General features: G+C 46.1%; 1 protein-coding gene across 1 annotated transcript; it reads right to left on the bottom strand.

Annotated features, from left to right (window-relative positions):
- Positions 1-3999: 3999 nt before the first annotated feature.
- Positions 4000-6509, bottom strand: RTP1 (receptor transporter protein 1). Its single transcript, XM_044255132.1, has 2 exons — positions 6238-6509; positions 4000-4519 (listed from the first exon to the last, which is right to left on the bottom strand). Exons 1-2 carry the CDS (start codon positions 6507-6509, stop codon positions 4000-4002), a joined length of 792 nt encoding a protein of 263 aa, XP_044111067.1.
- Positions 6510-15549: the final 9040 nt, after the last annotated feature.

The raw sequence follows: 15549 nt of genomic DNA, 5'->3' as shown, positions 1-15549 counted from the left end.
TCAGAAATCACTGGTATTTCTGTTTGGGGTGATTTTTATTTATTTTTTACTTATTTTTTTTTAAAGATTTTATTTATTTGACAAAGGGAGAGAGAGATCACAAGTAGGCAGAGGCAGGCGGGCGGGGTGTGGGGGGCGGGGGCGGAGCAGACTCCCTCCTGAGCAGAGAGCCGGATGCAGAGTTCGATCCCAGGACCCGGAGATCATGACCTGAGCCGAAGGCAGAGGCTTAACCCACTGAGCCACCCAGGTGGCCCTGGGGTGATTTTTATATAGCTATCTTTGAAGAATGATGAGTGGCCGGCTACCATGCCACTGGAAAAATTAAGTCACTGCTTTGAAATAAATTTGAGGGGAAGAAAAGAAATGACTCTACACATATTAAATTAATACAAACCAGGTCTCAGCCATGGGCTGGGAGCTTAACCCTTACCTTCCTCCTCGGTCTTTTTTTTTTTTTGTCCTACTAAAACATTTACCAACAGAGCTGCAGCACAGAGAGAAAGAGCCCCTCAGGACTCAAAGGCTAGGCTCCCAGCTGAAAGGGAAAGGGGAATAAGGAAGAGGACAGCCATAGGCTCTCTATCAGGCAATGTTACCAACAGTGCGTCATTTATTTCTTTTTTTTTTTTTTTTAAGAATATAGCTTTTTTTTTTTTATTTTTATTTATTTATTTGACAGACAGATCACAAGTAGGCAGAGAGGCAGGCAGAGAGAGAGGAGGAAGCAGGCTCCCAGCTGAGCAGAGAGCCCGATGCGGGACTCGATCCCAGGACCCTGAGATCATGACCTGAGCCGAAGGCAGAGGCTTTAACCCACTGAGCCAGCCAGGCGCCCTCGTCATTTATTTCTTAACCATAGCCCAATAAGTCACAAGAATTATTCTCATTTTGATGAGAAGGAAAATGGGGCTCAAGGAGTTTAAGTAATTTGCCTAAGGCAACAGAGTTCATAAGAACCAGGACTCAGGGGTTTTTTAACCCCGAATTACATCATCTTCCTTTACTCTGTGCTAAATAATGCTGGTCAAGTTTCTTACTCTCTCTAGGCCTCTGTTCCTTACCTGTGACACAAAGGCCGTAGATCAAATCTGTCTTGTAGCTCTGCTGGTCTATGGATCACCATGTAGAAAATTTCCTGACACCCAAGAATTATTTTCCCATGGAGCTGGCCCTGTCCCAATGAGTCTGAGGGCAGTGATCAAGGCTGCACTGTCTGCGGACCCCACACAGAGGATTTCAGCTTCTGGACTCACAAGTCAGGGCCTGTAGGTCTGCTCCTGGTTTGCACAGCAAGATATCTTGCACTCAAAAGCTCCAGTGGGAGAGGGCTGGGGTCCTAAAATGTCTCCGAGACGTTTCCTTATAATGCCTACAGCACATCTAACAAGTTCATCTTGGGCCATGGGGCAATGTGGGCAAAGGAAGAACTGCCCCAGAGAAGTCTTTGCTGAGATGAGGGTCAGACCAGTGAGCAAACCTACAGCCACCCCAGCTGCAGCAAGAATAAGAAAAATATGGGAGACAGAGGAGGCCTCCGTAGATTGTAGACACCTTCTTACAGCAGAGGAAGAGGCTTCATGCTTTAAGAAAGAGGTCTGAGCTAGAACTAGGTGAGGGTCAGACTCCTTGCTCTGCCACTAGCTGGCAAAGGGACACAAGATAAGTCACTTACACACTGAAGCCACATTTCAGGGAGGAGTACAGCTATAGGAAAGAATTAAATCAAAATCTGATAAGCATCTGGCAAGGGTGACAGAGCTCAATAATGGAGATTCTCAGAGCAGGACAAAGCCACTGTAGCAGGGGAACAAGAAGGAACTGGGAGTTCCGAGGGAGAGTCGAGTCCCCGGGACAGGGAGTAGGGAGTAGGAGGGAAGCAGAGTCCTAGCCCTAGAGAATCCAAGGCAGGTCATCAAGGATGACCTCCAGGCTCATTACACTTAGACTAAGTGCAGAAGGAAGCCTGTTCCTCAGTGGGAAAGATTAGACCAGGCAGCACAGGTGGGTCACCCAGAAGTCTTATTCTAATTCAAATGCTCAGGCCTCATGCCCAGAAATTCTGATTCTCTTGGTCTGAGATAGAGGTAGGCACTGATATTTCTTCAAAATCTCCCCAGCATTTCCATATCTCAGCCGGGGCTGAGAACTCCTGCAATAAGCAGATATCCCTGAGAGACAGAGCCTGCCCACTTAGTGCCCACTGGATCCTAGCACCCAAATCAGGGCTTGCCAGGCAGAAGATGTTGTTCAGGACATGTGGATAAAGGGATAGATAAAGGGATGACCACTGCATGAATCACCAGCCAGGTACTAGAATTTCACGAGGGCAAAGGTAAGACTGGCCTCAGGCTGAGTCCTCCAGATGACTGACTAAGGGCTGCCCACATCCTTCCTGGGCATGGACATGATTGGCCCCGACCTTGAAACTGGAGCTAGATAAAGCCTTATGTGAGATCCCCAGAAAGGGGAGATGGGGAGTGGAGATGGGGGGGACCCAACAGCCCATTACATTTTTTAGGGACACTGTGGTGAATCTCAGGCACACATTAATGACTGCTAAACCTGACTGAAGATATCCCGTCTTTATTAAAGTATCCCATCTTTGTATATGTGACCCTCCCCCCTCCACCACTACAGATGGTGGTAGTTTTCCATTAAAAAGGGGAGGAGTCAAAAGGGAGGAGGAGGGGAAGTGGGAGGAGTCAAGTTATTAACAGAGGTGAGGTGAATGAGGACCCTTAAAAGTGCAAGGTGGTATCCCTCCTCCTGCCTTCCGTTTCCCCCCATGCCCAACCCATACTCCTACCATCAAAAAGTCTTTCCTCCTACCCCGAACCAGACCCCATGCCATTTTAAAGTGATGTAAGTTTCTCCTACATATCTATGCACTTCTCTATGGGCAAAGCACTTCCCATCTTTAATGCTCTCTCTCTTGATAACGACACCCATCCCTGTGGTTCTAGGAGGACAGCTGATGGTTGGTGAGAGGACTGATGCATGCCCAATGTGGGAAAGCCTCTCAAGTAGGGTTTCAGCAAGGAGCCCAGGAGGCCAGGCCCCTGCCCCTGCATTGTGACCATCAGAACTGCTAAGAATCAGGCAGGCTGTGTCCCTGAACTCTGCAGATTTGTCATTATAATGGAGAGTCCTATATTGGCTTTGTAGAGATTTTGTGCTTTGCATCTAACACTCTCCCTTCTAAACCTCCCCTAAGTTCTCTGTCAGTTGATATGCATTAGGTGGGAAGCCTAGTTCTATGGGACTCGGCCCCAGGCAGGTCTCAGAATCCACCCTGAGTGGAGGGAAGCTGGAAGCTGGGGGATCTGGGGGAACAGAAGCAAGGGACCCTGGGTACCTGGCAGCAAAGGGACAGCCTAGTGCCCACCTGTCTTTCTTCAAAAGGAACCTCTGCTGTGTGCATGGAGGCAGAGCTGTTCATGAGGCTTCTACACTAGGTCCAGGCTGATTTAATGTCGCAGCCCCAGATGTGGGAGCTAATAAGGGGGAAGAGTAGGGTATTAACAAAAAAGCAAGAACGAGCTCATCACTCTGGAAAGGCCTTTTGAGATCACCAAGTCCTGTCATTTTCAAGCTTTTTTGTTTTCTTTTAAAGCAGTTAAACCTATTTTCATCCACAACTCTTAAACGAAACTCCAAGACAGATCTGTTCTGATTAAGGCAAGAGGAGAAAGTAGGAGCTGGGAACGAGCAGTTTGACCAGGATGGGAAATCTACTTCCAAATCCAAAAGTCCCTGGGGGACCTATGCAGAACTTTGGGGCCCTGTGTTTCACTTTGAAAAACCAACGATCCAGACCAAACCTTACTTTTATAGATGGTAAAGACGAGCGATTTGTCCAGGGTCCCCATGCAGTCAGCAGCGGTACCAGCCCTAGAATTTAACCCCACTCCCAGCCCAGGTCGCTCTTTGACCGCGCCCCCCCCCTCCAGCTGGCTGGCTCCCATAGGCCTTGGGCTCCCCGAGCCCATGGGGGAATCAGACAGAGCTGCGGAAGGAGAACTGCAGGTAGATGATCAGCAGCAAGACTGTGGCCCAAAACAAGCACCAGGGAATGGAGCAGAAGTTGCAGCCAGAACCCTCCTCGGCCTGGGGCTTGGTGGGGCTGGGCGCCCGGGAGAATGTGTAGGTGGTCGCCTCCTCCTCCAGCAGCTTCTCGCTGGGCTTCCAGTGCACGATGCCCTCCTGGCAGGCCTCGCAGAACTCGCCGCGGTGCCGCCGGGTGTCCTGGCGGCTGGCCACGTGGATGCGGTACTGGCCGCCACGCTCCCCGTAGCACTGCTCGCGCAGGCTGGTGATGAGGTTGTCCACCAGGCTCTCGATGTTCTCCTCCAGCATGCTCGACTCGTCCAGCCGCGCGGTTCCACACTCGTAGCACAGTTGCTTGAAGACGCGCATGCGCACCGAGCCTGCCCGCTGGGCTCGGTCCAGGTACATGTGGAAGAGGATGACCACGTGGGGCGACTGCCAGGTGTGCCAGCACCAGGAGCAGTGGAACCTGCAGGGAGGGGATTGAGGTTAGAGGAGAAGACCAAATCAAGATGGTGGAAACAGACCCCGGAAGGCAGTGTGTTTACAGGCGTCATTAGCTTTCCCGGGGTGTCTGTCCAGTCTGTCCCTTCGAGGGTACCCTTAGGACCAGAGCTGGCTCGTCAAGATGCACCTGGCATCCTCCTCACCTGTGCTCCGCACAGGCCTCAGCTTCCTCCAATCCAATGCCTTCAAGGCCCCGCCCTTGGGGCTTCGGCTCTGGACATATTTCCTCACCTGCAAAATGTTCACAGTGCATGGGAGAGTCCTTCCTGCTCAGACCTCCTTGAAGTCTCCTAGCCAGGATGACCCGAACATTTGGGAAAGGCGCAATCTACCTCACATTCTACCTGTTAATACTGACTGTGAATAGGATAGACCCAAATCAGGAGAAAAATGACACCATCACTACTTCTCAGACTCCAAATCAGTGCCTGGGTTAATGCATCCCAAGGCCTAGAATTGGAGAGCGTCTCTGTCCAGAGCGAGGTGACTGAGGCCAGCTGGTGATCACAGGTCACTGACCAAGGTTGGAGATGCTACAAACCTTCCAGGTCTCCAAGAAGCTCCTGGGCCCTGCCAGCAAGTGTCCAGCTCTTGGTCCCCCTCAAAGACAGGTAACCTCCAAGAGGTTAGGAGTCTCATATTCTCATTGTCTTCTCTTTTACTTGCATCCTTTGGGGACTATTTTCTCTCTCAGACACTGGACTATAAAACTAGGACTGGAAAATGTCAGAACTGGAGGAATCTTCAGAGTCACCTGATTAACCTTTTGTTTCACTCTCAGGCATAAAGAATTATGAGAAAATGATCCATATACACACAGCTAGAATTCAGAGCCAGTACCCAGCACAAAACTGGTGTCCAGTAGATGTTGAATTGACTTGAATGCACAGTACCAGAGAAGGAAGGAAGGCCTTGCTCCTGACCCCCACACTGCACCACAGAGCCTCCCCATCTTCTGTCCCCAAAGGAAGTCTTTACATAACAGACCCACGGACAAGAGTGCTGGAAAGTCATCTCAGATATTATTGTACATCCCAAATCACTGAGAGACCTTGGTGAAATGATTCAATAGGTCTAGAATGGGGCTGGAGATTCTGCATCTTTCACAAGTTCTAGGTGATGCTGAAGCTACAGGTCCATGCTCCACAAGGCAAGGATCCAGACTAAGCCCTCCTTTTGCAAACAGGGAAGGTGAGGTCCAAGAAGGAAACTGAATCACTCGAAGGCTGTGGAGCTAATAGTAGAGCTAGTTTCTAGCCCACTTCATGTGTTCAGTGTTTTATATTGAGTCAGGCTGAATTAAAGAGATTGAAATCAAACTGTCCCAGGATCAGAGCACAGAACTTGATCCCTAGAGACCTTGAACCTCTTTCTCTTGGTTTTCAACCATTTTACATTATTAAAATCAGAAAAGATGTAAAATGTCAGAGTTTACAGCTAATAAGTATAACCCACCTCTTTGAAACTACGATTCAGAGAGGGCAAGTTACACAGGAGTTCAGTGGAAGAGCTGGAATCAAACTCTGGGGTCCCACCTCCCAGAGAGACTCTTTCTCTGCTTCCCAGTCTACACAGGCCAACAGTGAGACTGATCCTAAGTACCTGGGTCCTCCCTATCAGTCTGTTCTTGGAAGATGCCCCAGGGCTGCCAACAGGGCGTCTACTTACTGGGCTACTCACCTGCCCGAGGCATGCAATTCCAGGTACTGCTTCCAGCCTGGGGCTAGCACGTTGTGCTTGAGGTTGGGATCTATGATGAGGTCCCAGCTGTCGGCTGGCTTGGCCTCCTCCATCTTCTCATAGAAGACCTTCTTCCATTCACCTGTGGTCACGCTTTTACACATGGTCTCGTCAGTGGGGAGGGAGGGCAAGCTCCACTTGAGTGAGAACACAGAGAGAGAAGGCAGGTGCAGGGCAGGGCAGCGCAGTCTCCACGGTCTAAAAATCCTCATCGACAGGACCAGGAGGAAGCAGGACCCAGCTCCCTCCTTTGTCCGCAGTGGAACCTGTTTCCACAGCAACCAGGCAGGGCGCCAAGAGACAGAGCAGTGGGGAGGAGGGTGTCTCCAAAGCGGTGTTTTGGGGCCCTTCACTGAGACTGTGGAGGTAGGGTTTGTGGCTAAGGGACCTGAGACAGGTGGGGGGCTTGAGAAAAGGCTGAGGGAGCTTTAGACCATCTCACTCTGGCCTGTGAAGGGCGCACAGAGGGAGGACCTGGGAGCTGGCTGAGCTTCACCTTGCTGCCCCAGGAGGCATCATCAGCATCTGGTTGCTGTGGTAACCATGATGCCTTAGGGAGCCAAAGAGGCATAAGGGATGGGAAGATGTGGACCTGTTAATAGATGCAGCAATAATAATAAACTCTCTGCACTCCCACCATTTGTGACTGGCACCAAGCCGTTTACAAAACCTACTGGAAGTCTCTTGACCCATGACCATCATCGTCACTATACGGATCAGGAGATTGGGACTCATCTAGCTTATACATCAACTGAGCCACCCAGGTGTTCCTGTTGGTTTTTTTGTTTGTTTGTTTTATTTTTTATTTTTTTAGTGTAGACAGTCTTTATTGGCAGGTGTTAAGAGTGCAGAACAGTGACAAATCCAGAGGGATGGGAAAGGAAGTGGGGCATGTTTCCCTTCCTCCAAGTAAAGAGCCTGTAATCAGGCTGGTGTGGTGGGAGTCCTTGACTGTGTCCACTTTGGGCCCAGAACCCTTCGAAGAACAAGCTCCTAGGTAGAGGGATCCTCACAACACAGCAGAAGGGAGCAACACCCCAGAAGGGGCATGGGCATGTCCCACCCCTGGAAATTTGGCTCCTGCTCACTCACACACCTTGACAGTTTGGGGTAGGGATGTTTGTGAACTGGGCTAAACCTATCCCTCTGCAAACCCAGGTAGCTGCCTCCTGCCTCAGTTTCCCCCCAGTGATTAGTCAGGTTGGATTGCCAGACCCTGTCAAGAGTATGGCCCAACCTAGAGTGAGTGGGTAACAGAGCTCACATCTGATTCCAAACTACTGAGCACACAATAATTCAATAAATTATCCACTTCAAACATACCTATGTACCAGCCTCTATGCCAGGTGGTTGTAAGGGGGTAGGGACCCAATAATGCAATGGGATCTGTAGCCCAGAATGCAATGGTATCTGTGCTTTGACAGCCCTGTACGGGAGCACCACCTGTGCACAAAGAAGGGAGCCATTGCATCAGCCTGGCAGGAGCAGAAACGATTATTTTCAACATGATTATAGAAGAGGAGGCCAGTATCCATGGGGAAAACGGACTTTATTCTAGGTGCCTGTTCTGCTTTTTAATTAATTATTTTTCCTTTATGAAAGTCATACAGGTTTGGAGATCCAGGGTGGCTCAGTGAATCAAGTGTCCACCCTGGGCTCAGGTCATGATCCCAGGGTCCTGGGATGGAGCCCTGCATCAGACTCCCTGCTCAATGGAGAGCCAGCTTCTCCCTCTCCTTCTGCCCCTCCCCTTACTCATGCTCTCTCTTGCTACCTCTCTCTCTCTCTCTCAAAAAGGTAAATAAAATCTTCAAAAAGAAGTCATATTTAGAAAAACTGAACAATACAGATAAAATAAAGCAAAAGTATTACTCTTCCTAGTACCATGTTCAAAACAATCACTGTTAATATTATGATATATACACCCTGACTGCCAGTTATCTGTACATGTGTGTATATGTATATATACACATATATGTACATATATAATACATATACATACACATACATAATACCCCACTGTGATTTGTCTTCTAAACAATAATATATCATGAATATATTTCTAAGAAATTAATATTATTCCATCTTATAGCCTGCCCATATTCTGTAATCTGGTTGGACATAATACATTTAGCTAACCCTCTATGTTGAGGTACTAAGATTTGCTTTCAGTCTTTTATAATTTCACTTTTTCTACCTATTTGTATAGGACCATGATGAAGCTCATGGTCCCGCACTCTAGGTGTCAGAGACGATGCCCCCTGCATTCTAGGAAAACACATCTCTTGACCCTGTCCCTGCAGAAGCTTGTTGCAGCTAGAAGAACCCAAGTGAGCTTTTCAAACACTGTGACTTGCGGGCAACCTGCTGATCCTGAAGTTTACAGACAAAAAAGCAAGCCTAAATCTCCCATCTGGAACCAGAGACCATCTTCCAAGCACTCCTGCTTTTGCATGAATGCTTGGTGCCTTCATTTTACTTTATTTTAGCCTCAGTTTATTCATCTTGACAATGGGATGGTAAGGAAGCAGTATCTGTAGTGATTAAATGCAAGGCTCTGAAATCACTTGCTTGGGTTTTTGTTCTTGTTTATTTGTTTTTGTAATCCTCTCATATTCTCAAGGGTAGCTATTCCTATATATCTAATTTGTATCATTTCATTTTGGCAAAACATTGTTAGTATTTTATGTGAATATATTTTTAATGTGAATAGAAGCAGCAATTGCCATATAGCACTTACTACGTATCAGGCAGTGTCCGAAGTGCTTTATACATAGTAATTATTATAATATATAATAGTATACATATTTTATATACAATTATACATATTAATTGTGTATTAATTATGTATTACTATAATTGTATTATTATTATTATTATTATTATTTTAATTATACACATTAATTTATTTTATCCTAATAACAACCTCTATAGGTAGGTAACAGCATCCCCAACTCCATTTTGCAGATATGTAAGCTAAAGCAGAGAGGTTAGATAACAAAATTCAACAGCTAATAATTAGTGGAACTGGGATTTGAGCCCACATGAAGATCACCAAAGCCCCAGCTTTCATCAGCTTTGCCCAGCATGGAATCTAGAACAAGGTATTTCCTAAATAAATGTGTCTTTCTACCCTTTCATCACTCAGTATAGCCATTCCAGACTCTGAGAATTGGAATTCATATCCTTCCAGTAAATGGTTCCCGGGGCCCTCCTGAGGCCACAACCCTGGAAGAAGAGTGAGGTGTATTTGACTTGCAAGTCTCCCTATTACTATTGAAGGAGCCATTCTGCAGGTGCCCACAGACCCCTGATCCCCAGTGTAAATATTTTGAGGCTGGAAGAGAAATTCATCTTGAAATCATACCAAAGAACATACAGTGCACAGAGCCATCTGTGGGTGCACAATTCCTGTGAAGTCGTGATTGTTGGATGACAGGCACCAGGTTCCATGGAAAGAGCGATGAACTGGAAGTAGGGAGATGGAAATGTGTAATCCAGCTCTGCTCCTGGCTGACTTTGTTTCCTTGGAAAAGTCACTTCTCTTGGTCTCAGTTTGTCCATTTGTTCAATGGAGTCCATGGCAACACTAAAGTCCTCTGTGACTATAGCCATTTATGGTTCCAGTGAGTTTTATACTCACTGTGGGTAGAGCCAAGTCAGGGTCTGTCTCCTTCGGGGCCGCTGCACCACCGAAGGGCTCTGGGGAGGTCTCATTTTGCTAGTTTTGTACTGGACTGAAAGAAGGGTAGAAATTAAATCAGAGCCACTGAATGTGAACACTGGAAAGGATTTTTAAGCTTATTAAACTTTATCCTTCAAGTCAGTATTCTTGCCTCTGAATTAAGGCAACTGATGCCTGGAGAAGTCAATGGGCTTAACCAGCCTCCAAGGTGTGTTGGGAGCTATCTCAGAAAGGATGTGGAGCTGAAAATAGCATATAAACCTTGCCCTGGAGCCAAAGCATATCACCCAATACCAGGAATGAATTCTTTATTAGTATTTTGCAGTTGTTGCTACAATAAACATTATGATGAAAAACAAGAACACAGAAGGTAAGAATTACCAGAGTTGGGTGTGTGTGTGTGTGTGTGTGTGTGTGTGTAACCAGCTGATGCAATCCCCATTGGCACAATTTAAGTTTAATTTAGAACTTGAGCTTGCTGTGCAGAGGCCAGTGTGATATACCCTTCTGTATACCAGAATGTTTCTGTAATAAAATATTATTTGTACCAAGACAAACAGCCCTATGACATCCCAACTTATCTTTATCAAGTGACCTCACAGGGAGGTCTCCCTGCAAGGCAGGTGTGAGGTCTCTCTGCCTCCAGGCTGTCTGGGGCACCAGCAGCAGAAGCCATTCCGGATTTCTTAGTTTCCAGGAGCAATGTCCCTGCTCAAGAAGCCTGACAAGCCCCACCAGAAGGGAGACAGCTTTCACACCTGGTAGAAAGGCAAGAGGCTTAAGGCCCCTTATCTGAGGTCCCATGGAGAACAGGTGCAGAAGGCCCAAGGACCTAAACACTATGGCCCAGAACTGGCCGAGTCTGCACCAGAGTGAGCTCATGGGTCATAGTGACCCACACTTCCTCTTAACATGGCGGCCACCATGCCTGGCTAGTCTTAGGGCTTTGGCATCCATAGCCCTTTCAGTTGAGGGGAAACCCTTACTATTTCCTGGAGACTCTTAACTATTCTTTGGCTGAATTGCAGTTCAGGCATCTGGGACCCATGCTTCTGGAAGCAACTAGCCTCTGGTGCCACACAACTCTGCACATAGATCTACATCTATCTTAGCTGAAAATAGGATATTCAGTGCATATCTACCTATAGAAACTCTCAGAAACTACCGGAGAGAAATAGTGTTAGCAAGAACTGTGTAGAAAGAACTGTGTAGAACAAGAATGTTAGGTCTGCATTCTTTCACTGACTTGCTATGGGACTCAGCCATTCTGGTCTCACATTTCTGTGTTCCTAAAGTTGATAGAATTGTACACATGTCTGTAAGTTTCCTCTCTGCCCTAATAGTCTGTGGGCTCACAATTATGGATACACCTATATCTATGGTAAAGGAAGGATTTCCCTCTCCAAAATCTCCCTGGAGCCTCAGAAACATATTCAAGGAGCAAGTCTCTGTTTTCCCAGTGAAGAGGGAATTGCAAAGCCTATAATTTTTCCTTACTAAAGATTTTCTGAATAAATAAATAAGGAATGATGATTATCTAGAATCCTTCTCAAATTTTTTAAATGACCAGAGCTATAAAATAACCACCCTGAATCCAGACAGCTCTAGGTTGTATCTTTGCCTGGCAATGTGTCTTTCAAGTTTTTTTCTGGCTCCAAGTAAACTCAGCAGGGCCGACAAAAGAAAGAGGCATAAATGTGGAAATCCACCCCTGCTTTCACACTTTAAGGCCACCCCACTGCGCTAATTGCTTAGCATGGCACTCAAAGTTCCACATGATCTGGTCTCAATCTAAGTCACCAAGCATAGTTCCTACCACCTTACTTCTTCTCAACCCACCTGACTGAGGCTTCCTCTCTTCTCCCAGAATAGACTCTGGAATCCCACCTCTTCCTTTTTTCCTGATACCTCTTCCACTGGAAATGACTTAATCCTGTCTTGATAGGGCACCATCTTACCCAGCTTCGTATGCTTACTCCCCTCTATTGGAGCCCAGGCAGGGAGTCCCTAGGTTCTCTATAGCCACCCACATTTCTGTACCACAGCATTTGAAAGGATTGTTGGCATTTGCTGAGCCCCTACAATAGGCAAAGAGAGTACCTTCCTAAAGGCTTACATTTTATCCTCACATCAACCTTATAAAGTTGGCTTTTGTTTTGCTGCTTTTTATGGGTGAGTCAAATAGTCCTTGAAATGGTTCAGCAACTTGCCCGGGGTCATTTGGCCGCTGGTGGTAAAGGAGGGATTTGAACCTGGGCAGTCTGATGGCAGTGCCTGCTCTCTTAACCACTGTAATGTAATAGTAAGTCATGTAGTAGTAAATGTTGAATAAATGTTCATCATTATTATATCATCTCAGAGTGGAAATAGGCTTTGAAGATCATCCAGATCACCTGTGAATCCCAAAGGAAGACTCTTCCCCCAACCTTGCCTGCATTTACAGCTTCTGCTTAAATTCCTTCTCCTACAGTCACTGACTACTTCCTGACCTGCTTGATTTTGACAAAGCCATATCTTTCATTAAACTCATGGTTTCAATGAGGTGAGCCATCTGTTTCCTGTTTCATCCATACAGTGACCTTGGGTTTGCCTTCTGGATCCACATTAACTTGGTGCTACACACCAAGTGTGTAGCAAGTGTAGTGGCACTGTTTGGACACTTCAAGGCAGGAGCTATTACAATCCTTGGAGCTTTCCCAACCTCATCTCAAGGCTCAAGCCTCAGAAATGGTGTCATGACTAAAATTCCATTAAATACAGGATGCTGAAGTTAGGGGTTCTCCAAGGAACACCTACATATCTGTAGCTTCCTGCCATCTTTGAGGTATTAATTCATGAAAACATTTCTGGGGAAAGGCCCCTCGAGTTCCTTCCACTCCATTCTATCCCTTCTAAGCTTTATCCCAAGGCTTTAAGAGATATTTACTTTGAGAAAGCAACACTTCTTCATGCACAGTAATCTGGGGCTTGAAGACCAGCACAGACTCTAAAGTGCAGTTGACTTTTGTCAACATGGATTCGAACTGCATGGGCCCATTTACATGCAAATTTTTTTACAGTTTTATTTATTTGGGGGAGACAGAGCACACACATGCACACTGAGTGGGAGGGGAAAGGTGGGGCAGAGGGAGAAGGAGAAAGAGAATCTTGAGCGGACTCCCCAGTGAGTGCTGAGCCTGATGCAGGGCTCCATCTCAGGACCCTGAGAGCATGACTTGAGCCGGAATCAAGAGTTGGGCCCTTAAGTGAATGAGCCACCCAGGCACCCCACAAATTTTTTTGATAAGTTAAAATATACTATAAATGTATTCTTTCTTCCTTATGATTTTATTAAAACATTTTCTCATTTATTATAAGAAATAGTATATAATACTTACATCGTACAAAATATGTGTTAATTGACTATGTTATCAGTAATGCTTTTGGTCAACAGTTGTTTATTAGTAGTTAAGTTTTGGGAGAGTCAAAGTTATACGTGAATTTTGACTGGGCAAGGGGATCAGCACCCTTAACCCCCATGTGGTTCAAGGGCGATCTGTACTTCAAAATGACTCCCTCTGTCTACCTTCTTGCTATCCTATACCTCACATTTACCTATCAAATCTGGTGTCTCTTCCAGACTCAATTCTAAGCTATACCCCCTGCCTCCGCCCCCAGAGAGACTTCCCAAATCTTCCTCTGAGGATGTCTCCCTTCTCAATCTTTTTCTTGATCCTTCATTATTTTGGTCATTATTACTTTGTACCTTGTATGAAGAACAAATCCATGTCTGATAGTCTGTCTCATTCATCACTGTGGCTAGAGAATGTAGTGTATTGGGTGAATGGTTCTAACACACCCATTTTTTTTTTTAAGTAGGTGCCACCCTAAGTGTAGAGCCCGGTGTGGGGTTTGAACTCAAGAGACTAAGATCTGAGCTGAGATCAAGAGTTAGACACTTAACCGACTGAGCCACCTTGGTGCCCCTAAAACACCCATATTATGTCCATCCCCAGATATGATTCCAAATTCCCACCTCAGATTCTCGGCTTTCTATAGATGCTCCCATCGCTCAGCTTGGAATATTAAAAATGTTGATGGTTCACTGGGAATTACCCTTCACAGTTGACTCCCCAAGGCGAATGACTGGCTGATTCAAGGATTCAAAGTCCTGCCCCCTTGCCTGATTTGGGACAACTCTGAAAGGCTATCTCAGTTCCTGAGCTCCCTTTAGGATCAGCTGAACCTCATTTGCAATCATATGGTGGGACAGTATCTTGTCTATCCAATCTTGCCTCCCTCACCTCCCTATAGACCTAAGTCCCAAGAGCACTTCCCAGTAAACTCTGCATGCAACTCTCTCTCTCTGAGCCTGTTTCCAGGAAACTCAATCTGAGGCACCTTTAGACTCTATGCAGGGTCACTGCTGCCCCACACCTGGTGCATCTCGCCTTCTTTAACAAGCCTCAATAAGTAAACACGGATCCAAGGGAATCTGATGTAAGACATGAAGTCAAATGCTGCAAGGAAAGGAGTTGCGGGAAGAGCTTCCCCCCACCCCAAAAGGCCCCAAGACTAATAGGATCTGGAACTTCAGACCCCAACAGTCCCTCCATAACACGGGATAGAGAGCAAAAGGAAGATTTAAAGATGTCCATCATGTCACCCTCAGCAGGAGCTACCTAAACGGAAAAGGATAAGGGGAAATAGGGAGAGTAAGATGTAAAGTGCGGGAGGGCAATCGGAGGGGAAGAAAGAGGAGAGAGAGTGTGTAGAATAGTGAAGGACTGAGGAGAGAGGCAAGGGAGCCACAGGAAGAAAGCGTTGGAGAGAAAAGGAAAAAAGCAGATTCTTCTAAAATGGGCTTTTGATTGCTATTGTAACTTCTACTAAATTTGTGCTCATTTTACATCTTTAGAATATTATATAGAATATAGAATATTATAGAATGTTATTTTTTGTGGCTTTTTTTTTAAATTAATTTATTTGACAGAGAGAAATCACAAGTAGATGGAGAGGCAGGCAGAGAGAGAGAGAGAAGCAGGCTCCCCGCTGAGCAGAGAGCCCGATGCGGGACTCAATCCCAGAACCCTGAGATCATGACCTGAGCCGAAGGCAGCGGCTTAACCCACTGAGCCACCCAGGCGCCCATTGTGGCTTGTTTTTATAGAACCATTAGGACTGGGCTTATATTTTCCTTTGCCTTAATTTGATTTATTTTCCTGTTTGCTCAAATTTGACAGAAATCCATGAAGGTTCAATGTTTTCCAGCAGACAGGTGGCCTGGATTTCCCTTATTCAGCTCACACCCTGGATAGAGGATATTATCCTGCAGACATGCATCAGGAGTGACTCACCCAGACTAAGAAGGAATCCTTCACTTCTTCCATGGCTTTCTTGTGAAGACAAGATGAATTTGGACTACCTTACAATCATTCATTAAACAGAGCCACAGTAAAAAGAAGCACAGTTGAAAAAGGCATTGAAACTTTACATTTGTATTGACATCTTTCTAAGAGGAGCCAGATGGAGAATTACATTTTGTAACATGAAACAGAGTATCCTAAACTTCTTTGCTACCATCCACT

Source organism: Neovison vison, chromosome 6, assembly GCF_020171115.1.
Source record: "Neovison vison isolate M4711 chromosome 6, ASM_NN_V1, whole genome shotgun sequence".
NCBI classification, from domain to species: domain Eukaryota; kingdom Metazoa; phylum Chordata; class Mammalia; order Carnivora; family Mustelidae; genus Neogale; species Neogale vison.
This window is presented reverse-complemented; position numbering and strand designations above follow the sequence as displayed.